We start from the raw sequence: 24,390 nt of genomic DNA, 5'->3' as shown, positions 1-24,390 counted from the left end.
ACAGCTTCCAACTTCTATTAATATCTTCCTATACATATAAAGGGATGCGGGTGGCGCTGTGGGTTAAACCACAGAGCCTAGGGCTTGCCGATCAGAAGGTCGGCGGTTCGAATCCCTGTGACGGGGTGAGCTCCCGTTGCTCGGTCCCTGCTCCTGCCAACCTAGCAGTTCGACAGCACGTCAAAGTGCAAGTAGACAAACAGGTACCACTCCGGCGGGAAGGTAAACGGCGTTTCCGTGCGCTGCTCTGGTTTCGCCAGAAGTGGCTTAGTCATGCTGGCCACATGACCCGGAAAAACTGTCTGTGGCCTGTAAAGCGAGATGAGCGCCGCAACCCCATAGTTGTTCGTGACTGGACTCAACTGTCAGGGGTCCTTTACCTTTTTGTACATGTAAATGGGTAAGGCTTTCATCACACAGTCTCCGTGGGAGGCTCTGTAGTAGTAAATCATAATCCTGGATTCACATGAAGTCAGAGTTGGGCAGGGATGCAAAAGAGAAAACAGGTTGTACAACTTCACTGGCTATGGCATGGGAGCTAAAAGGGCAAGAAGACAGAGATTAGAAAGCTGTGGGAGTGGTCTGAATAGATTGGGAAGTTGTGTTGTTGCTGCTGCTTTTGTTTTAACAAAGAGAAATAGCAAATATGGGTACAACACAGAAGACAACACCAAAAAGCCAACACAACAGAGCCTGCCCCGACTCCTTTCTGTACTGAAACTTTGTCACTTCCGGGTTTGCCGCGTGCGTAACCTGAAGGATACGCAACCAGAGGTGTGCGTATCCAGAGGTACCACTGTACTTTAAACTGCTATTTCTCCATCAGTACTTCTCTGCTGCTGACCACAGCTGAGCTTGAATAGAAGGATGTGAATGAAGTCAGAAGAGCAGGAACATACCTTGCATTCACAGGAGCCTTAAATTCAGAGATCAGTGACCTTTTCAACTCTGAGGGCCACATTCCCATCTGGGCAACCTTCTGAGGGCCAAATGCCAGCAGTGGGTGAGGCCGGAGGCAAAACTGGGCAAAGCAACAACTGTGAATTTTACCTTTATACAGCATGTGCTCACACAAAACACTCGCACAGCTCTCTAGCCTTTATCCAGGCAGGCAAGAGCCATGATCAGGACCAATGAGGTGTACAGCCTGGAGAGGGGAATGTTCTGAGGATTAGGCTTGAAGGTTCCTCCCCTTTGCTTTAGTCATTTTATTTATTTCCCACAAAATGCAGATTCTTTTTTGTGGCATACAATTTTGTACATACAAAATACAATTTTGGCATACAATTTTGTACTCTTTGCTTTAAATGATATTGAGACTACTAAGGTTAAAGCTATGTTTGGTAGGAGGTAAGGCTGTGATTGCTTTGTTACACCCCCCTCCCATCCCATCCATATATATATATATATATATATATATATATATATATAACACACGTGCGTGTGTGTGCGCGCGCATGTATATATATATGTATATATATGTATATGTATACACACACCCCGCATACACACGCACACACATGCACACACACACAGCTAGCAATTTGACTACATTACAGCTGCATATTTGTGGCCTGCTGCTGCCACTGAAGATGCAGTTGCTACGGCAACGTGTCTTAACAGCTTCCTTTTGTATGCCATATGCATCTCTGGAAGATAAGCCAACCTTCCTGGTTTATTTTTAAGCCACCACATGCGTTTAACACCTTCCTGTCTAGGGACAGCCTATCCAAGTGTAAGAGCAACCTGGAATATCTGTTTCAGCATAGCAGCAATACAGAGCTAAGGATCAATGAAGATTGATGATTATGAGGAAGAAGAAAATAATATTGTTGTATGATGACAGAGGACTCTTCCATGTCTGATTGTACCATTAAAAGTCTTTTTAAAAGATTTTATAGAAATGTGTCACTTGCTCTGTGAGAGGCTAATAATCTCACATACTACTAATTTTCTAATAATAATTTATTACTATTTATTTGAGTGATGGCATTTGAGAATCAGACATTATCTCTGAAGAAATGGGAGAAGTTTTAGAGCAGAACAGGGTTATTTTATCTACAGTGGTACCTCGGTTTAAGAACAGTCCAGTTTAAGAACGATTTGGTTTACAAACTTCGCAAAACCGGAAATAGTGTCTTGGTTTGAAAACTTTACCTCGGTCTAAGAACAGAATCGAAACGGTGGAAGGACACTAGCGGCAGGAGGACTCATTAGGGAAAGCGCGCCTCGGTTTAAGAACAGTTTTGGTTTAAGAACGGACGTCTGGAACCAATGAAGTTCGTAAACCAAGTACCACTTCATTAGCAATTGACTTAGTCGCTGCAAGTTGATTTAGTCGCCAACTGAGGTATTTGTGTTTAGTCGCTGCAATTGATTTAGTCGCCAACTGAGGTATTTGTGTCTATTTTGGGGTTATTATAATAAATAACAACAACAACAACAACTTATTACTTATACCCACCCATCTGGCCAGGCCTCCCCAGCCGCTCTGGGCAGCTTCCAACAGGATTTTAAAAAACGCAGTAAAAGATCAAACATTAAAAACTTCCCTAAACATGATTTTAAAGATATGAATGGCAGAAGGTTTTAGATAGATCTCTTCCGTTCATAAAACTATTTAGCAATTCAATGACTGAGAGCCAGTTCTACTCCAGCACTTGAAAGGCATTTCAAATTGGAACACACCCATGTTCAAAAAGATGTTTCCAGAATTCAGAGGCTGGAACAACATGACAATATTTGATTCATAATTTGCAAAATGCTGTTTCCATTCTCCCAGATTGCAGGTTCACATTAACAAAATAATAATAATAATCTAGCAAGTATCTCCCAGTGTTGAAAGGAAACTGGCCTGAGATCCATATTAATAAGATTCCTGAACTCTCTCCAATGCCTCAACAGAGGCTTGCCCTTCATTTAGAAACAGGTACTCTGTTCAAGTTGCTTCAAGCTCCCTGCCACATGAACACTTTGCTTCTTCATTCTAAAACATGTTCACTTCCTTGAGTAATGAGAAGACTTGGTCAAACCCTACAGAATTTAGCTTCCTCTGTGTGAGAGAGCACTGGAATATAGTTTATGTATACAGTGATGTTACACCCAACCCAATCTCTGAGCAGTGATAGATTCCAGGGGTTCCAGGCTTCCTTGGAATGAGGGGCAACAGAAACTGTGGTGCCTTTAGGGCATATGGTTTATATATGCATATATACAACCTGAGCCTAACAGCATTAGCACCCTAACAGATCTTGCTTCCCCATTAGGTTTCCAGGGGAGCCCCAAACATGTCTCTGACTCTCTAGATTCTGCCCACTCTTCTCACTCAGCTCACAAACACTGCTTTCTGCCTATTGTCCTTCTACGTACCAGCCAGGTGAGGAGGTTGGAAGATCCACCCATTAGCCAGAAGGGCACCATCGGTTGTAGCTCTGGCAACCCAACTCATTCTTTTGGGATGCCAATAAGAACACTTAAGTGGTCAGCTACAGGTTATCTCACAAAGGAACTTGTCTGATTAGTTCAACAATAGAATCCTCCATTAGACTTTAATACAGGACCCCAAGAACTGGAAGGGACTCAGATTGACCCCCTAAACCTCTTTCTTTTTTCCTTTCTCCTCCTGTGATGAGGCTGCATTTTAATGTTTTATTTTAATCTTGTTTTTTTAAGTTGTATTTCAAACAACTTGTTTTTATTATTGGTTGTTAGCTGCCCTGAGCCTGGCCTTGGCTGGGGAGGGCGATGTATAAATAAAATTATTTATTTATTTACTTAATAATAATAATAATAAAAAATATGCAAGCAGAGCATAGTGGAAGCAAACAACCTCCAACAGTAGACAGCAGAACTGCAGGTTCTGCAAGATTCCCACCCCATGAAAAGCAACAGGATGGGTCCCCAAGGCTCCCTACTCCAAGCTGCTTCTACTTCAGGCAAACTCACAGCTAAAAACCTTGCCATTCTCTGTCTGAATTTCTCTGCCTCCCAATTCAAACTTGCATGTTCTCATTCAGCCCACATCGAGGAGGAGAAGAACACAAAGCAGAACAACAGCATGGAAAACAAAGGAGTGGAAATCTTGGGTGGGGGGACTGCTTGCCCTGATTTCCTAGTTCCTATTCTCAAGATAGCTTTAACAATCATATGTTTTGCCTGAACGCCATAACAAAACTAAATGAGAATATAAACAACCCAGCACGCAACTAAAATCCTAACACAGTAACATCTAAACAAAATACAGATGATGATGATTATATCAAGAGAGATCCTTTTGCATTTTAATAAAATGAAATGAAAGACATCCTCTGAGCAACCCCCCATTTAAAAATTTGTCTCTGGAGGCGCTGTGGGTTAAACCACAGAACCTAGGACTTGCCAATCAGAAGGTCGGCAGTTCGAATCCCCGCGACAGGGTGAGCTCCCGTTGCACGGTTCCTCCTCCTGCCAACCTAGCAGTTCGAAAGCACATCAAAATGCAAGTAGATAAATAGGTACCACCCTGGCTGGAAGGTAAATGGCGTTTCCGTGTGCTGCTCTGGTTCGCCAGAAGCTGCTTAGTAATGCTGGCCACATGACCCAGAAGCTGTATGCCGGCTCCCTCGGCCAATAAAGCGAAATGAGCGCGCCCGCGACTGGACCTAATGGTTAGGGGTCCCTTTACCTTTACTTTAATCACAGCAAAGAAAAAAGAAGAGTCTCTCAGTAGCCATCTCAGAACCTCACTTGAAAGGGGGGGTGTCAGTTTAAGTCCTTGAGGCCAAAGGCAGCCCTCCATCTTTCTTTCTGTCTGGTCTTGGGACTCTCTGCACATCCCCCTCTTCACTAGCCCTGCTTCAGATCTTCCTCAAGTGCTTTTGCCTGGCTAGAATTTGTCCTTGAACTGTGATAGTGATGCCTCTTGCTTACGTGGGTGGAGATGTATGTGTTTGTGCATAGAGGGAAGTGGGGCAGATTGATGCAGAAAAATTTCATCTCCTATTTTATGTACCAAAATGAGTCAAATAAAAAAAATTGCTTTATGCACGGCATAACTAATCAATATTATAATAGCAATCAAAAGAAGTTAGAAGATAATGGAAATATAATGACTTGAGTAAAAAAAAATGGGTTTTGTATCATTCTGCCCCACCTACAGGGCACTTTGATATAGTGGATGGGGCACTTTGATACAAAACATAAATTGTATGAGAATGGTAATTATTTAGAAAAAAATAATGAAAAAACCAATTTTTATCTAGAGATCATAATCAGCCTTACAATTTGTTACTTAAAATCTAAATTACGTATCAAAACTAACAGTCACATATATAGACTTTATGGCAGGTTTTCTTAACAAAACATCAAAACTTTTATTAATCTTTCCTCAAACACCTATCCAATTTAATAAAAAAAAACTTTGGAAAAACTTTAGAAAGTACAAGAACTCATGTTAGGTAGTAAAAAAATAGTAATTTAAACAAAATGCTTATAAAAATAAGATAATTACTTAATGTTTAGCTTCTATTGCACATTATATCCACTGAAGTCAAAAGAAAAAGTTTAAAGAGATAATGTTCGAGATGTGCCCTTTGAGAAATTTGGTTTTGGCAACTGCAAAACAACATCCTTGAAATCAATGCTTGCCTTATCTTCTACAATGGGGAAGACAAACATACAAGATCCTGTTTTCCCCCGGAGATATGACACTTGATAATCAGATATTTAGAAATGACTTTGGCCATGTAGTAAACAACGGTTTTTTTTCTTTTCAAATTTCATGAGTAGGAAATCAGTTTAGAGACTCCATGTAAACTTGTATATTGGGGCACTATTGTACACTAGCGGGGCACTTTTATACGTATCAATGTGCCCTGTGTCTTAGTGTATCAAAGTGCCCCAACAGACATTTTCAGAAAACTAACAGCTATTAATAAAACCACTGAACTTACTTACACTTACATGTAATCCTGATTACTGAGTGGGATAACCTACCTTTGGTATTTTTAAATCTTAACAAAACAACGTAAAACAGCATTGGAACACTTTTACATTTCACGTAATTTTTCAGTTAGCTGCACTAAAAACACACCTACTCCCGTCAAATGCCAACAGGGAACTGGCGGGTGGCGTGGTCGCAACTGTTGTACTCACACATGTATAGACACGTTTTATTGATGTCATGACACGAATAACGTTTCTCGATATTGAAATATTGTTGGTGTATCAATGTGTCCCTTGCATCAATGTGTCCCGCCTCCCCCTAGTTTGTTTTCATGGCTGAAATGAGTCTGTTTCTACAAAGATATGAGTTACGTTTGTTTCCTTGCTGTTTTTGGCTTTGGCCCTCTCCACCCCTGGGCATGAAGCCCCAAGTAGGCTTCCCTTGAGGCAATGTGACTTTTGAGCTAAGAAAGATGCCACACTCCTGAAGCAGACCAATAATGAATCTGAGGCATAGCTGTCAACTTTTCCCTTTTCTTGTGAGGAATCCTATTCAGAATAAGGGAATTTCCCTTAAAAAAGGAAAACGTTGACAGCTATGTTCTGAGGAGGGAACTGAGAGGAAGGCAGCCTGGGAGAAAAGGAGGGGGAACAGAACCATAGTAAATGAATACACGCAGACTGTTTTAACAACATCCATCCTGCGCAGTCAAAGACATTTGCTAAATAAGTGCAAAAATGTTCCCCTTATCAGAAATATTAGGATGCTGCTCTTTGTTTTCAGCTTCTGCTAAAGAAAAAGTTGTTTAAGCAAGTTATGTAAATTTCACATGCAATATTATTTTAGAACGTGCTTTTTTTTAAGTGCTGGTTTTATTTATATGCATTTTTTAAGTGACCTTGTATTTAACATCTGATCGTACCAGTAATTAGAGTATATGTTATGCAAACCACTTACAAGTAAATAACATGTTAAGTAGCATATTAATTCTATTAAATAAATATAAATAAATAAATGTCAAACTAGAGCTGAGCCAAAATGAGAAGAGCGACAGAATGGAAACAGTACGGAGTGTGACAAATACAGATCGGAATTGAAATCAATGTCATTTTACATCCAAGTTTAAATACAGTTTTGGTCCGTGATAAAAGAGAGTCATGCAATCCCTGATTTTGTCTTGTCAAACCAGATTGGCTTAACAAACCAATACATTATTAACATCAGCAACATCGCTACAGCTTGGACTCGAAATTCGCTGCCTGGTTTGTGGTTTGAAGTTTCAAAAAGGAATATGTGAAAATAGTTTTTAATTTGAATTCTGAAACACGGCCCAATTTTAACCTGTGTGTGAAATTGTATTTCACCTACATCAAAATATACTGGGATCAGTCCATGATCTATGCTAGTGGTTCCCCAACTTTTTCAGGACACTGTCCCACTTGGTTATATAAACTCATCCCAAGCAGCCGCTACGCTATAAAAAGCATTATTCAGAACAGCGGTTTGCACAACCCACGAAGGACACAATAAAATTCAAAACAGTAATTGCACATTTATTCAAAAGATAAATGTATGCAAAAATAAATATATGTTCTGATCTAATCTTGTAGCTAAAAAAGAAAAGAATATACGGGAAAAGAATATTGCATGAAAAATATTTTTAGGCATTCTTACTACCGAAAATACAAGGGTGAAGGAATTTCATAGTATAAATTGTTTATATATAGATACCTCCAAAATATGCAAAAACCTTCAACTACCACAGATGTACAGTAACTAATTTATAAGACAATCAATATTACCAATAATTGGCTATATTGTGGTTTGTTACAACTAAGAATCATAAATACAAACAAATGTGACTAAAGCAAACAACTTTGGAAGCGACAAGAGCATTAAAACTTTAAATATAAAACAAGTAAGGTGTTTCGCTTTAGGCTCTTGCCTAGTCAATTCTAAATAAGAAATCAGTGCACTCAGAAAAGCCCACCTACAGCACCCCACTGCTGCCCCCTTGCCTTTTAATAAGGGGGGGGATGTAACCACCTCCACAACTTAATGCTTAGTGGGGCAGTGTAGGGGTGGCTCGGAGGCTTTGTAGATACCAGAGGTAGCCATCAATAATAATAATAATAATAATAATAATAATAATAAATTTTATTTATATCCCGCCCTCCCCAGCTGAGCCGGGCTCAGGGCGGCTAACAACAATCAAATAAACAATCAAATAATAACACATTCTAAAAATATTTCATTATAAAAATTAGTTAAAATCACATTGATGGCAACCGATTAAACAAAATTCTGTACAGGTTGCCAGAGGAGGGGGTCAGGCTGCGCCCTGACTAAAGGCCTGGCGGAACAACTCTGTCTTGCAGGCCCTGCGGAAAGATGTCAAGTCCCGCAGGGCCCTGGTCTCTTGTGACAGAGCATTCCACCAGGTTGGAGCTGCAGCCGAGAAGGCCCTGGCTCAAGGGCACCATTGCATGTATAGGCACTATGCCAATGAGCCTTGCCTTTGGATTACAGCACAATTGCCCTTCTAGGGTGACGGCAGCAGTAGTAATAATAAATTATCCAGTTAAAACAAACATACCCTCTAAAAATTGAGCGGCAGTAATTAATACAAGGGCAATGAATAAAAGCATTTAATAAAAAGCTTCAGCATTTAAAAGTGGACAGAAATAAAAAATATCTAAAGCTTTTTCCCTTAAACATTTTCAAGATTAGGGCTACATCATTTGTTTCCTGGAGGAGAAAGTTGTGCAATCACAGGGGGCACAATTTGCACACATGATGTATCTCAATCATTTAAGATGATTAATTGAATCGTACTGATTTGCTGAATCCTGATGTAATTTCCCCATGAATAACTCCCCGCTCTCAAACAAAAACAACCCCACACACTATTAAAGCAACATTGGCCATGCGGGTCAATGATGCCAACTTTAAAAATGAAGATGAAACATTTTTATTATTTGTTTCAGCTGAGGATTGTTGAGTAGATAGTTTTATACAGGCATCCCCAAGGCTAGTGTCTCAGGTCAGGTCCTGGTGGAGAACAATAAAAGGCGCTCTGCACATGGTCAAAATCAGCCCTCCTTTACCAGCACCTAACATATCCCTGCAGTGACTCCAATCATGAAAAACTGTTCCTGACTCAAATCTGGCTTGAATTAATCCATACTCTCTTCCACCTCTTGGAAAAGAAGAACAAACATTTATTGGCCCTGTGCAGATCTAACATATCTCATCCTATTAAGCCACAATATGCCCAAGCCTTGTCCACACAGTCCCTCTCTTTCCTCCTCCTGTCACAGCATGCCACAGTTGAAGACTTCATGGGTTAATTAATCATGGATTCCTGCTTCATTAGAACTGGGAAACTGAGGTTACTGGGATTGGGGAAACTTATATCTGAATGCAATTTCACCCAACGTGATCCTGGTAACCATAGATTCCTGTTTCAGACATAACAGGGGACAACTGTTGGTTAACCCAGGAAATCTGGTGCACACCAAGAGGGAGCAAGGAAGAGGTGGTAAACAAGGCTTGGGCACAGCTTGTCTCAATAAACTGAGATACATTATGCCAAAGCCAGGCCTTTAAGAGGTGAGAATTCAGCCAAACAATAGAGATAATCAGACTCAAGTAGAATAGGTACTTCACAAATACCTGTGGGCGTTTCCATTCCACTCTCCCCTGTGGAGGAGTGTTGTAGAAGAGAGATGCATCGCAAGCTGGAAATTCAGGGTCTTCAAAGAGCTTGCCTTCTTCAAGGCATTGCCGCTTGAGTTCGAAGTAATTTTGGTCCTTGAAGGGTTTTGCCGTTGTAGAACGCATGGCGATCTGTCCAAAGCCAGATGAAGACAAATCGTTTTGTAAAAACTGTTTAACCAACATATCAGTCTAAGACATGAGCAGCAAGAAGCAAATCCAGGGCAAGGCCGATAATCTTTACAAATGATGGATTGCAAATTAAAAGAAGGGTACGGGTACAGCAGAATTGATGGGCTGAAGAGTAATAAAGAGCTATGTGCCTAAATACTTGTGGCATTCTCTCTCTTTCATGAAGGATGCCAGTGGGGACTGGTCCATTGGGGCAAATGTTGAGGTGCTGCCCACCAACTTCATTCTGCTCTGAGCCAGTATAGTCTACTCTGATTCTTCACAAATATAATCTGAAGTCTCTCCCCGTCATTTTCTGCCTTGTCCCTTTAAACAGAGATTGTAGCGATATGAACACTGCTTCTCTGGAGAAGAATTCAGCATAACCGCTGGCTCTTTGTGAATAATGCAGTACTTTTTTTGGACCATGCAACTGGGTGCCCATGGGCCTTTCTAATGGGATTGACACCCTCCCAGAAAAGCAGCTGGCCCTGAACCTTATTATTGCATCATTCACATGCAACCCACAACTTTTTAGGATCACACCATGGTGAAATGATTTCCGTGCCACGATTACCTTGTTCAATGTATAATTAATGTTAATATTAGGCAGGCATCTTCATTGTTTTCTGTTGTTGTTTAGGCCAGCTGAATCATAGAATCAGAGAATTGAATAGTTGGAAGGGACCCTGAAGATCTTCTAGTCCAACTCCCTGGAATGCAGGAATATACAGTTGTCCCATACGGGGCTCAAACCCACAACACTGGAATTATCAGCACCATGCTTTAACCAACTGAGCTGTCCAACTAAGCCAGGCATATAATTTTATTGTTCATATTTGTTTCTAAAACAGTTGATTTTAAGTATTTTTTTTTAATAGTGTTGTCTAGTTTTGGTTTTTTTGGTTATTTTTAATAAAGGTATTAAACTCATGTAAGCTATTTTGCTAAACGAAATTTAAAACAAAATTCATCCTTCGGAACACATTACAAGAACAGAAAGCAGAAGGGCCTGGCATGCCGAAAGTCCCTAGTTTGATCCCCGGCAGTTTCAGGTAGGGTTGGACAATACTCCTGCCTGAAACCCTGGAGAGCTGTTGCCAGTCAGTGTAAACAATATTGCGCTAGATGGAGCAATGGTCTGACTCAGTATGAAGCAGCTTGCCTCACTGAAGATCTCACTTCATGAATCTTACGATAACCACAAAGCTTACACTATAACAAATAGATTAATTTAAGGTTCCACAAGATTCTTTTTGTCCTCTCTCACACACAGAAGCACTGCAAATTTGAGGTGGGGGTATAAAGACTGTACGTGGACCAAAAATACATTGTCTTCTTGGGTAGGATGGAGATTGTTAGTTTGTGATACAACTCATTGGCATATTCTGATTTAAAAAAAAAACCAAAATACTGCAGTGGATAAACTGCAAATGCATTTTATGAACATGTCCCAGCCTAAATCAGCTCAAGGGAAATATTCTCTCCATATGTCTGCAAACTGCTGTGCCGCAATTCACACAGGTAGGATTTTAATGGTCATCACCCCACACCCCCTTTTCTGCTTTCAGTACACAACACTGACTAGGAATCTCCTGAGGTTTTCCGACAACATCATGGTTCAGTGCATATTATAAAAATGTGATCTAATAAGTTAAGGCTGCAGGGAAAAATAAGGTGTGACTTTGTGGGGTGGCGGTTGGGGGGGAGGGAGGAGAGGATGTGATTCTGTATGAGTTAATCACCACCACAGCTATCACAATGGGAGAGGGGCTCTTCCTTCGATAATTAGAGTAGAAATGTAATCAACAGAAGCATCTGCTGCTCACAAACGTTTATCACAAGGTTATAACCTTGTACTAATCTTCTGTGCTGTGTAAAAAGATCTACCCTGTTTATCTTATTCTACCTCCGCAGAACCTTTGCAAGACAATGCATTAATGAAACACGGCTTTACAGATATCCGCTGCACGGATCTGAAGGCCTCACTTAGAGTGGCCCATCAGCCAGCTCATTCATACGCGTAACGGCATATAGGAGCACATTACTGTCCTGAGCCGTGTAATGTCACCCAGAGGAGGGACTGGTACAACATTTGGGGCTTTTTAAACCTGGAGGTTGGAGGAGATGAGTAAGGGGGAAAGATGGATGCTTATAAAATTATGCATCCTATAGTACAGCAGGAATGGAGAAGCTGCAGCCCTCAAAATATTGCTGGAATAGAGCTTCCATCTTTCCGTGCTATTGGTCATGCTGGCTGTGGCTGATGCGAGTTGTAGTTCCACAACATTTGGAAGGACCCCACTCTCCCCCATTCCTAGTTCAGAGAAAGCGGGTGTGGAGAAGTTTCTCACTCTCTCACACAGAACCAGGGTTGGGGACCTAATTGTTAACGAACATATTGGTCAACATAATGCTCTCACGCACACTCAAACACACACATTACGAAATGTTGGTTGTTCAGTTGTGAGTGCTGCAATGATATTATCATATTTATTATATATTATGATCGTCATACAATTGCATTTAAGTGGGTTTCCCCCCTGTGCACTGCTTTGAGTCCAAATGGTATCTGGAGTAAATGTGGTATATAAATAAACTCACCATGACTAATGCCATCAAAAACATATAATCTGCTGGTTTTTAATTTTGGTCTTCAGTTTAATGGAAGATGCATTTTAAAAAGATCTCTACAGGCTGCGTTTTAATCTAAGTATAGTTACGGCTTGATGAAATCAGTCAGTAATGCTGTTTGTTTTTAATTGCTGTGTATCTGTGATTTATGGACTTTATTTTTTGTAGCCCCCTGAAGGAGGCTTTTAAACCAAGATTTGCTGGAACACGCTGAGTTGCCATAAAATGAAATCCCCCCCCCCAACCTTTTGGCAAACACTCTAGGTTTGGGGCAGATTCAGGGCAGATAAAAGGATGTACTTCTTTACACAATGTGTAGTTAAAGCGATAAAATTTGCTACCGCAAAATGTGGTGATGCTGGCTACCTACTTAGAGCTTTAAAATAAATTAAGGACAGAATGGTCAGTTGCAATCATGGTTATTATGCTACCTCTGCGATTAGAGCCACTATGCCTCTTCATAGCAGTCAATGGGGAACAACAGTAGGAGACAGGGCTATTGCATTCGAGTGCTGCTGGTGGGTTTCTATAGGCTTTGGGCAGGCTGTTGTAGGAAACTGGCTGGTCCTTTTCCCCCATTCACACACACATGCGAGTGGCCCCAGCTAGTCCAGCTCTACAGCAACTGCCCCATTCATCTATATATGATCCTATTTTTAGTTATGTAATTTATTTTTAGTTATGCAGTAAGTAACCCTGTTAAATGGCACATAATGTATGATGGAAGTTGTTTGTTTTTGCGTAATGCCTTCAGAACTCTCCATCCAGCTGTTTACAACCCTGAGAACTCTTCCATCCACAAAATTGACTCCAGGGGATTGCAGTTCATACACTGTGCACAGTGTATGAACCACAAGGAACTATGATTTCTAAGGTTGCCAACTTTTCGACTTGTTCACATAGCTCAGCCTTTAATAGCAGCTTAGTATGCAGGAATTAGCAGGTGATAGTATTTAAATCCATGCAATGAAAGATAATCATGGGCTAATCCTTGCATACTGAGCACTTTTCTGAATGGCAAAGTTATAGTGGCCAGTTGAAAAATTGGCAACCCTTGTATCTTCTGAATGACTCAGACTTGCTTTGGAATCAAGAGCATACCTGACACCTTGGCATGACTTAATTTTGAATTGTGTGAAAACATGCAGAGTTAATCCCCATGAATAGAATTGGCTAAGTGAATCAAACTATGGTTCAGCAGTTGCCCTGGGAAGCTACTTTCCCCCATTCAGTTTTGCAAAATGCCTGGCCCATCAAGGTGCATGGACCTCTCACCAGGAACGTAGGAGGAGAGCCAATTTCCTGATATTGTCACCTGCTTGGGACTCGCAAAACAAAGTAGATACGCTCCAACTATTTCAATTTACCAGGGGCAGCCTCTCAAAATACAGAAAGGCCAAAAAGTGTCTTGGTGTGTAGGTCACTGTTGCTTACTGGGAGGCAGATGGGGAGGGCAGAGGTGGTGGTGTGTTCCGTTAAGTGTAAATGCATCTGCTGGGATTGCCTGATGGGTGTGGTGCATATGTGCTGGTGAAACCAATCTCCCCACCATTTTGCCTGTTTCCTGCCCGGTAAGCAAGGGTGTCCTACCTGCCATGAAGCTCATGTAGAAGTTCTGTTCACTTTGTTTGGTTGTCCCAGGTAGGCAGCCAAGTCAGGAAATACAACAGTCAGGTGATTTTATACTCTCTTACAGCCCCCACACCATTTAGATGGTAATGTGCATTACTTCACTTACTGCAGAATGTGATGAGCCAGCTCTGCTATATTTATTAGCTCTTCTGCTCATTCTGCCGAGCGGGGCTTGGACATTTGCCCCAGAGTCCTGCCCTGACAGTGCCACTGCCCAAATTGACGTGTCCCTAAATTGTCTTTTGGAGAGAGGCAGGAAAGGGACCTTTAAAAAATGCCGGTTCTGCAAGTTTCAGCTTTCGTGTGGCCGGACCTAAAAGGGATCGGCATCTTCAAACCTTGCTCAGAAACGAAGGTTTCAGCAGGCGTGCCTTGTATGTCGAGCTATATCTGCTGAAACCCTAATTTTTACACAGCTAACTGATGTAAAGAAACCCTGTTCTGTTTAGCACTGCCCACCCTTGGTCAGCACTGCCATCCGGTTAGGACTTTGGAGAGGACATCCGTAACCCCACTCAGCAACAAGACCAGAAGGCTGCCCAAATGCAGCGGAACTGGCTCAACAATATTTTGCCCTTAAGTGAATTAATACGCAGTACCATCTAAACAGAGGGGTGACGTAAGACCCATTAAGGCTCCTAGTTCAACTTAACTGAGAGTAAGCCCTCAATAGGGCTTACTTCTGAATAGACCTTGTTAGCTCTGCACTACAAGCCCAGAGTTTAGAATGGTCTAATTGTACCTATGTGGGTATATTGACTCTGCATAGGCATACTGAAAATGGTCATGGAATTATAGAATTGTAGAGATGGAAGGGACCCTGAGGATCTAACCCCCAGCAATGCCTGAATATGCAGCTGTTCCGTATGGGGATCAAACCTGCAACCTTCGCATTATCAGCACCATGCTCTAATCAACTGAGCTATCCAGTAATCCAGTTTTGTTTGCATTTTAATTAGAAACTGCCTAATTTTCCAACCCATATGTGAAATGAAACCCATCAGTCCTTCAAAATTTGCACTTCTCTAAATGTTGTGGCACAGTTGTTCAACCAAACAATATGCACGAAAAGGTATATATTAGGTGTTCTTAACAGCTTAGTTGGCTAGAGTGTGGTGCTGATAACACCAAGGTTGCAGGTTGGTCCCTGTATGTGACAGCTGCATTTTTCTGCCTTGCAAGGGGGGTTGGACTAGATGATCCTCAGGGTCCCTTCCATCTCTACAATTCTATGATTCCATGACCATTTTCAGTATGCCAATGCAGAGTCAATATACCCACATAGGTACAATTAGACCATTCTAAACTCTGGGCTTGTAGTGCAGACCTAACAAGGTCCACTCAGAAGTAAGCCCTATTGAATTCAGTGATTGAATAACTCTATGATTCTACCATATTTTTCACTCCATAAGACACACTTTTTCCCTCCTAAAAAGTAAGGGGAAATGTGTGTGCGGCTTATGGAGCGAATGCAGGGGGGAGGCAGGCGGGAAAAGCCCCCAAGAGCCGCACACAAGCTCCGCACGGCTCTTGCAGGCTTTTCCCCAGGAGGGAGAAGGGACTGACTGGCCACGTCAGTCCCTTCTCCCTCCTCGTAGAAAAGCCTGCAGCTCCTGTGGGCTTTTGCGGGAGGTGGGGAATACTCCCAGGGCTGCTCTTTGGGGCTTGGGGGGGGACCCAGGCTTCCCCCGCCAGCCCCAACAAGCTCCTGAGCAGCTCTGGGGTAGCCCGCAAAGCCTCTGCAGGGCAGCGGGATGACTACCCCAGAAGTCAGAACAGCTAGAGAAAGTGCTGCGCAGCGCTCCCTCTAGCTGTTTTAGCTTCTGCCTTAGTGGCGCCAAAAGTCCCCAAGAGCCACACACACACTCCACGTGGCTCATTAAAGAGAGCGCTGAGCAGAGCCTGGGATGCATACAGGTTCTGCTCAGCGCTCCCTTTAAATAATATTTTTTTTCTTGAATTCCCCCTCTGAAAACTAGGTGCGCCCTATGGTGAGGTGCACCTTATGAAGCGAAAAATACGGTATATTAGTGAAAACAACATACAAAAGGCATTCTATTAGAGAAAACTGCTTGCAAAAAATGTGTATATTAATCAAAACTACATACCTGAATGTGTTTATCAGGAGAAATTTGGCTGGATTGCTGATCGATTCCTGTTAAATTTCTTTCTAAAAATAAAACATAAAAATTGTCAATAGTTGCAGAGATGTATAGGTCTTAAAGTAATATTGGGGGGAAAGGAGCTGAGAGAACCAAACTGACAGAAATGTCTATCGCTGGTCATAGATGGATAGACAGATCAATCTATTTCTGCTTTGCGTCCCTTTCACCTGTGTCCACTCACATAGGAGTCCATTCTGTCCTGTTTCTGTATCTGTATTAAAAATGCACTCCTAATGATCTCTATTCATGTGTAAGTCTCACTAAATTCAACTGGGCTTACTCCCAGGCACGTTGGGGGCTATGACTGCAGCCTAATCTGTGATGGTCATGATCAGTGCTTTTTTATATATATAAAAAACGTTTAGGGGTACAGTACTCTCATTTTCCTACTCATATTGAAAGACTGCCCCTCAGTGAGGCTGAACTTAGATTCACAGAATGTTTAGGGGTATGCGTACCCGTGTCTCCCCAGAAAAAAAGCACTGGTGATGATGATTAAAAGCAGCATGAAAACTAACTTTTAAATGCATATGCTGAATTCCTGAAGCACCCCAAGTGCAATAGGGCAGAGAAGGGAGTCAGAACACGATCCTGAGTGTGAAAGCAGGTATGGAAGTTTGCTTCCAAACTATCATTTCTATGTTAGAAGCACAGAAGTGTCTCTAGTTTTATCTGTGAAATGCTTCAAGGTATGGAGACGGGAAGTTCTACAAGCCCGCCATGAATTCCAAGGAATCTGAACCTTATCTCTACCTTTCCGGGGCAAATGTGCAGATCAGAATGCAATTATCTTTGAATTTTGTCCTCCTCCAACTTTTGCAAAGTAGTTTTCAGCTACAAAAAACCCCCAATGATAATACTGCTATTCACTTTAAAGTACATATTTTAGGGTAAAATGTATTTGGAATTGTACACACCACAACAAAATACGCATTTATGTTTTCTGATAAAATATTCATTTAACTATGAATTTTATGTTGATTTTTTTTTATGTATGGTTTCATGCAGAAATGAGATGGAACTTTTGAATGAGTACATGCAAAATTAACCTGGATGAAAACAGATTGATGCCTCTCTTTCTATTAAACACTCAGTTTCATCTCTAACTGGGCACCTACCTTTCAACATTTTGCGGACAGAAATAGGGACATGCTTGTAGCACTCATTTCAAAGATTACAGCTCCAATGCTCATTCCAAGGATTACACTGCCACTGTTACACTGAATTGTGGCTCCACTCTGTCTACCCTGTCTTCTCCCAATTTTAAACCATGGGGAATGTTTGTTGTTTTGATTACCAATATATGCAAGGGGAAATCCTATTGCCCTGCAATAGATTACCAATGGCTCAAAACATGTATCTGCAACTGCAGTCTATGAAACAGCAGGCAATGCACTGCACAGTGTCTCTTAAATTGCTGAGGTGCCACTGCTACAGAACTAATAAATCAGCTGCAACACTGAGGCTTCATTCACTTATTCATCATATAGCCTGACATGTGGCATACATAACCTGTAAGAAGTGCCTTTCTGCTTTCTGCTTAGGGCACACAGGACAGTCCCTATGGAAAAGAATCAATAGACACACAAATCTGACATAAGAAATGACAAGAGTCAGAAAACAGTAGGACAATATTTTGAATAATTCAGTCTACCAGGACACTGTAAGGATCATCCTTGAACCAAGGAATTTCAAAGGGAGCCGCAAATGTGATACTGCTGGATTACAAGTAAATCAAGATATTCAGCTCAACTGAGTTTCCAGACAATAGTTTCCAATTGCATTTTAGATGTTAACTAGTCTCTGCATTACCTGGCTGATTGTTTTATCACACACCACTTCTGTTGTAAAGGGCCACTGTGCTTATTCTGGCTCAAACTGAATTGCTGCTATCTGTACCTTTTGCATTTCATTTCCCTCTAAGCTCAGGATTTGCCACCTGTCCCCTCTGCGGTGCATATATTTACAAAAACACTTTGTGACTCCAATGCAAGTTCATGCCATAATAAATTTGTTGGCCTTCGAGGTGAGTCTTAAGGTTCATGCACATGCCTTGACACCAGAGGTGGCGGACTCCACTTTCCACTATGAGAAACAACTTCAGGAGAGAGAGATGACCCTGAAGAACAACAGCTCCCTATTGTTCACACTAAGCACGTGAAAAATGCCCTCTTCACTGGCACGTGCTTTATAAGCACAGGTACAGAAAAACAGCAACAGCTGGTGTATAAGAAAAATACAGCACACAGTGACCCTCAGATCTTGATCATAGATATTTTTACAACGGCACAAGCAAAGAATACTTCTCTATTCGTAACATGTGTAGCTGGCATTGAGTGTGAGCTTTCCAAAACATTGCTCAGTCTTCGCTTGTTGTGCATGTCTGTTTCTATTTCTGCCTGCTAAATCAAACAGATTTTGTGCAAACGTATCCTCCGGGAAAATATACATGTGACTCTGTTTTGGAAGTCATTCTTGCATTGGGCCTAAATCTTGCACACTAAAATCCAGTCATTTGCCCCACTGACAAAACAAAATCCTTTTGTATTCCTGTACTCAGCTCAGTGACCGCTGCATACTCTTTAACAGTAACAGGAAGATATTGACAAATGAATCCTGTAAATATTGTCGTTGCAGTTAAACTAGTCACTTACCTGGATCGAACCAAGTGTGCACCACGAGTTCCTGAGCTGACAGGCAAACGCACACAGAAACTCCGAATTTTCTACTGCAAACAGAACTCCCGGCTTCTTAACCTGAAAACTTTTTGGACTGTACCAAGATCTAATGAGTCGAGGGGGAGGTTCATAGTAACTTTTGTCTACTTTTCCCTCCTTCTCTCTTGTGGGAAAATAAAACACAGCTGGAAAGGAGTTTTCTTTGGTTCATTCCTGGGACACATATGCTAAAGAGTATTACCGTTAACTTCCGGTTTTTTTAACAAACAAGGACATATTAGGAAGGAGGATACCAGGCAGTTTGTGGAGGAATTCCTTTGCAATAAACTGGACAGGCGTTGGCATGCTTGTTATTATAGATGGAGAATAAAAAAATGAGTGGGCTTGTTTGTGAAGTTGTCTTGCGATCTCCACATGGGTAAAAATGCACAAGACACGTTCCCTGCCTATTTTATGCTGTTTCTCTTTGGCAGCAAACGTCAACAGATTTCGAGCTGGTAAGAGATAAACTGTGAATGTCAGCTTTGTCACCAAGCAGCCAGTTAAGGCTGGTCCATTACAGAGACTGGAGCACCAGCTCACCACCTCAGACAGCCCCCACCTGCCTGCATGCCTTCTTCCTAATATCCAATCTGGTGTGTGGCACTGGTTCTTGGCTTCCTCCTCTTCCTCACTTTGATTTGCGTTTTAGAACTTAGAAGGGAGAAGGGTGAGGACAAAATCAGTGGGCCCTTACAGTCATTAGCAGCTCTTGCTCCACCAACTGCTGGCCTCCCTGCCTTCCACCTTGACTGTCCCAGTGGACACAGGCTGCCACTGTAGCCAGTGGTGCAGTGGAAAGGGGCACAAGTCTACAGTTTTGTTCCGAGCAGAAGCAAAGATGCCATCTGCCAGAGAACCAGGTTAACTGATGGGCCTTCCTTACCCTGGTGAGCAAATGAGGTGATAATGAGGCTTTCAAGTTTCTTTGTGACAGATTATCATCAGAGGAAGTCAGAGAATGAGGGAAACAATCAAGCAGAGGCTAGATACTTCTTTCCTTCTCTTTCATGGGGTTCCTACTTCATGCTGATCATTTAAATGTAATGCATTTGCAAGATTGCTTGCATTTCTAATTAAAAACTGCATGCAAACTATTATTATTATTTATTATTATTATTATTACAGTTATATCCCAACTTGAAGGAAAGGAGCTCAAAGTGGTGTAGATAGTTCTCCTTCTCCCCACATTATGCTCACAACAACCCTGTGAGAGGGGGTAGGATTCATGGCAGTGATTGGCCCAAGTTTCATGGGTTAGTGGGCATTTGAACCTTGGTCACCCAAGGCCTAGTACAACACTCTAACCACCACTGTCTCCTCAGAAGGGGTGGCTGTTTGCTATGATCAGCCAGTTAGTGTAACCCTTGGTGGCAGTGTAGTGGTTAGAGTGTCAGACCAAGTCCTGGGAGACCTGTGTTGAAATTCCCTCACAGCCACATAAAAGCTCACCTGGGTGACGTTGGGCAAGTCTCTCAGTGTAAGCCCAACCTGTCTCACAAGTGATAAAATGGTGTGAGGATAAAATGGTGTGGAGGCAAAGAACCATGTGTATCACCTTGAGCTCCATGAAGGAGAAAGGGTAAAGGGATCCCTGACCATTAGGTCCAGTCGTGGCCAACTCTGAGGTTGCGGCGCTCATCTCGCTTTATTGGCCAAGGGAGCCAGCGTACAGCTTCCGGGTCATGTGGCCAGCATGACTAAGCCGCTTCTGGTGAACCAGAGCAGCGCACGGAAACGCTGTTTACCTTCCCACCGGAGCGGTACCTGTTTATCTATTTGCACTTTGACGTGCTTTTGAACTGCTAGGTTGGCAGGAGCAGGGACTGAGCAACGGGAGCTCACCCCATCACGGGGATTCGAACCGCCGACCTTCTGATCAGCAAGTCCTAGGCTCTGTGGTTTAACCCACAGCGCCACCCGCATCCCGTAATGGTGGAAAGGTGGGAGAGAAATGCAATAAATAAACAAACAGTGCAGGAAGTCATCCCCTTTGAAGATCTTAGTGGGGGAAGAAAATACCTGGCCCACCAAGTGGATCCAGTTGCCCACTCTTGCTTTGGAAAAAGAAGAAGCTTTGGGCTGCTCATCTGTCCTGGTGGTATGGCGACAACTTTCAAAACTGGGGCAGAAAGGGTCAAATCTTTAATAAGGATTTGCTGTGACTTTCCCGTTTTGTATTACCTCTGCCTTCATTCTTAGAAAATTACATTTCGCCTTTCTTGAATTTCAAAGTGCTGGTTCCCTGACTTTCAGCATAATCAGATCAGAGATGGTTCCATTGTTCTCACAAGTTCATTTTGGGGTTGCTTATTTGATGCTTCAAATCCCATTGATCCTGGTGGAACATGAGCAAGCATTCTGGGATCAAGCTTTGCACCCTGCTTCCTGCTCCCCTCCATCAGTGGAACATGCAAACTATTGTGTATTTTATTTCTGGGTGCCAACGGCAAGCCCCCGACTTTTGCAAACACACAGCAAACACTGTTAGTTAACCTCTTTTCAGCAACGGCTGTGCTCGGCATAAATTATTAATAAAATTGCCCTGTGCGAATTGCTTAATAAAAAATGAGTTCGTTTCCAGCAGGGATTCTCCCCAAGGCAACATGTTTATTTTATTTTTTCTAATCTAAGCAGTTTTGTTCAGAGAAGGGACCCAAGAGGGGAAGCGTTTGGATCCACAACACAATCTGGAAAAGGGTTTGCTACCTGTTTACATGGCAAGATGGATCAAGTCAAGAATACTGCATCAACATGGGGGAGCCAAAATCCTGCCAAAACATCTGCTACAATTTTAGCTATATCAAAACAGGACATTTCTTAGATAGAACCATCTAAATGGAACATTTTTTAGATAGCACCATCTAAACGGGACATTTTTTAGATAGAACATTTTTGTTTTTGTTTTCCTTTTATCTGACAGATAGTAGCTTAAGTACAGCTGCATGTAAACATTAGTGTTGTGCACAGCATTTGTCCTGTACAGTGGTACCTTGGTTCTCAAACACCTTGGTTCTCAAACGCCTTGGCTCCGAAATGCCGAAAACCCAGAAGTGTTCTGGTTTTTGAATATTTTTTGGAAGCCGAACATCTGATGCGGTTTTTGGCTATGGTTTCTGGGACACCTGTACCAATCAGAAGCTGTGCCTTGGTTTTTGAACATTTTGGAAGTCAAACAGAATGGATTAAGTTTGGCACTTTTGTTTTTGCTATTTATTTTTGTTTTTGAGGCTTTTTCGGTTAATTTCTTTTTCTGACTGTGTGGAACCCAGTTCAGCTACTGATTGATTGATTGTGTGACTGCAGAAATGGATACCCCCTCCCCATCCAAACAATGACTATCATCAGTGCACATAAGAAAAAATAATAATTTTAATTTTTATCATCTACAATACTGTCTTATTTATTTTATAGTACAGGACATTGATTATTGCTTTCATTTTATGGATCAATGGTCTTGCTGGATAGTAAAATACATGTTAAATTGCTGTTTTAGGGGTTGTTTTTAAAAGTCTGGAACAGATTAATCCATTCTGCATTACTTCCTATGGGAAAGCGTGCCTTGGTTTTGGAAAGGACTTCCAGAAAGGATGAAGTTTGAGAACCAAGGTACCACTGTATTATTTCTTTCTATCATCCTCCATCAATTAATGAGAAAAGAAATTGGACTCCATAATTATCAAAGGACAGGGAAAACCTTTGGTGAATACCTGTTGAAGCAGAGTCAAAATAAAAAAATTCCTTCCAGTAGCACCTTAAAGACCAACTAAGTTAGTTCTTGGTATGAGCTTTCGTGTGCATGCACACTTCTTCAGATACACTGAAACAGAAGTTGCCAGATCCTTCTATATAGTGAGAAGGTGGGGAGGGGTATTACTCAGAAGGGTGGTGGGAATGGGAGATTGGCAGATAGCTGAGATGAGCCTGTTGACGACTCTTAACGACTGTAATAGGTCTTACAGGAAAAGGCAAGGGGTGAGAAGGTGTTGAAGCAGAGGAGAGTGCCCCTGCTTAATTTTGAGGTGGATGAAGGGTACCTGTGAGTGCCCTTTCTTTGGTTCTGGAAATCATCTTACCTGTGGTTCACACTCTGCATCCTTCCTAGATGTCCACACTTCAGTCAAAGCCCAGGGGAAGACATCATGAGCTTTTTTCAGATCAGGAACCACAAGCAGCCGGGGGGTGGGGGGTGGGGAGAGGTGCAGAGCACTGCAGAAATGTTCACACTGGAAAGAAAAAAGCACACGCCATCCTTGGCCACCTTGCCATCAGTGCTCAAAGCCCCACACCCTTGGAATCTTTGAATCAGAGAGCTGTATGACTGGAAGGGACCCCGAGGGTCATCTAGTCCAACCCCCACAATGAATGAATCTCAACTATAGCATCCATAAATTCTAAACAGATTTGCAAGTGCTCTGAGAATGAGGCAGGGTGGGTGGGGGGAGACAGACTCTTTTGTAGAGGAAACCTTGTAAGAAACAGGAGGCCAGATTTTGGCAAAATAATACTACTAGCACTAGCATCAATGCCAATTCTTGTTAGGTATTCAGAAAGAGATTGGGAAGGGAACAAAAGAGTCATCTAGTCCATGGATAGGCAAACTAATGCATCTCTGGGTTATTTGTGGGGCATAGGAATTAATTCATCACCGCCATCAGGCTCAGCTCCAGAAACTTGGTCCAGCTGCTCAAGCTGGGTGGTGCAGTCTTACCTGAGCGAGTCCTGGTAACTGTAGGACTCTGGGACAGTGCTTGGAGAGAACTATTTTCAATTAACAAAGTCCGCATAATTGGTTAAAGGGTTTTTTTGTGTGGTTTTTTTTTTTTACACCACCTGAAAGCAATTCCCATAGTTGCTAGGTGAATGGAACATAAATTAAATTTCTTTTGAGGTAGAACGCGAAGGATTTCTACTTCTACCTCGACTACAAAGCGGTCTATGTAGGGATGGTCTTGGCTCTGCTTCAGAAGCTGCAGCTGGAGCGGAATGCGGGGCCAGATTGTTGGTGGGAGCTTCTGGTCAAGAGCATGAGACTCTCTTCTTGAAACAGCTGCGCTAGCCGCCCATCCGCTACCAAGCCAAGTTCAAGGATCTTTTGATAATTTGCAAAGCCCTGGAAAACTTAGGTCCAAGATCACGCAGGAAATGTCTGAATCCTGATAGTCCCAGATTGATCACCAGGTTCATCTGCAGTAGCATCCTTGGTCATTCCGTGAATCGGTGAGGCTCATTTGACAGCAATATGAAACTGAGCCTTTATAATAATACAGTAGTACCTTGGTTCTCGAACGGCTTACAGTGGTACCTCTGGTTGCAAACTTAACTTCGTTCCGGAGGTCTGTTCTTAACCTGAGGTGCCACTTTAGCTAATGGGGTCTCCCGCTGCTGCTGTGCCGCCGGTGCGCGATTTCTGTTCTCATCCTGAGGTAAA

At 42.1% G+C, this 24,390-nt stretch overlaps 1 protein-coding gene across 3 annotated transcripts in view; it reads right to left on the bottom strand.

The window, feature by feature from the left end:
* Positions 1–23,146, bottom strand: part of CAPN6 (calpain 6) — a 66,648-nt gene extending 43,502 nt beyond the window's left edge. Inside the window, exons 1-3 of one of the 3 annotated variants that reach the window (XM_081179320.1) lie at positions 23,036–23,146; positions 16,186–16,247; positions 9,599–9,772 (exon numbers count right to left, since the gene is read on the bottom strand). In XM_081179320.1, coding sequence (XP_081035446.1) covers positions 9,599–9,766 — 168 coding nt within the window. In that variant the 5' untranslated portion in view covers positions 9,767–9,772; positions 16,186–16,247; positions 23,036–23,146. Of the gene's footprint in view, positions 1–9,598; positions 9,773–16,185; positions 16,248–17,360; positions 17,710–18,896; positions 19,986–23,035 lie in introns of those variants that run through there. The other 2 variants (XM_081179319.1, XM_081179318.1) reach the window with 2 other exon arrangements.
* Positions 23,147–24,390: the final 1,244 nt, after the last annotated feature.

Source organism: Podarcis bocagei, assembly GCF_964188305.1.
Source record: "Podarcis bocagei genome assembly, chromosome: Z".
NCBI lineage: Eukaryota > Metazoa > Chordata > Lepidosauria > Squamata > Lacertidae > Podarcis > Podarcis bocagei.
The sequence above is the reverse complement of the archived record's forward strand: the minus strand, read 5'-3'. Positions and strand labels throughout refer to the sequence as shown.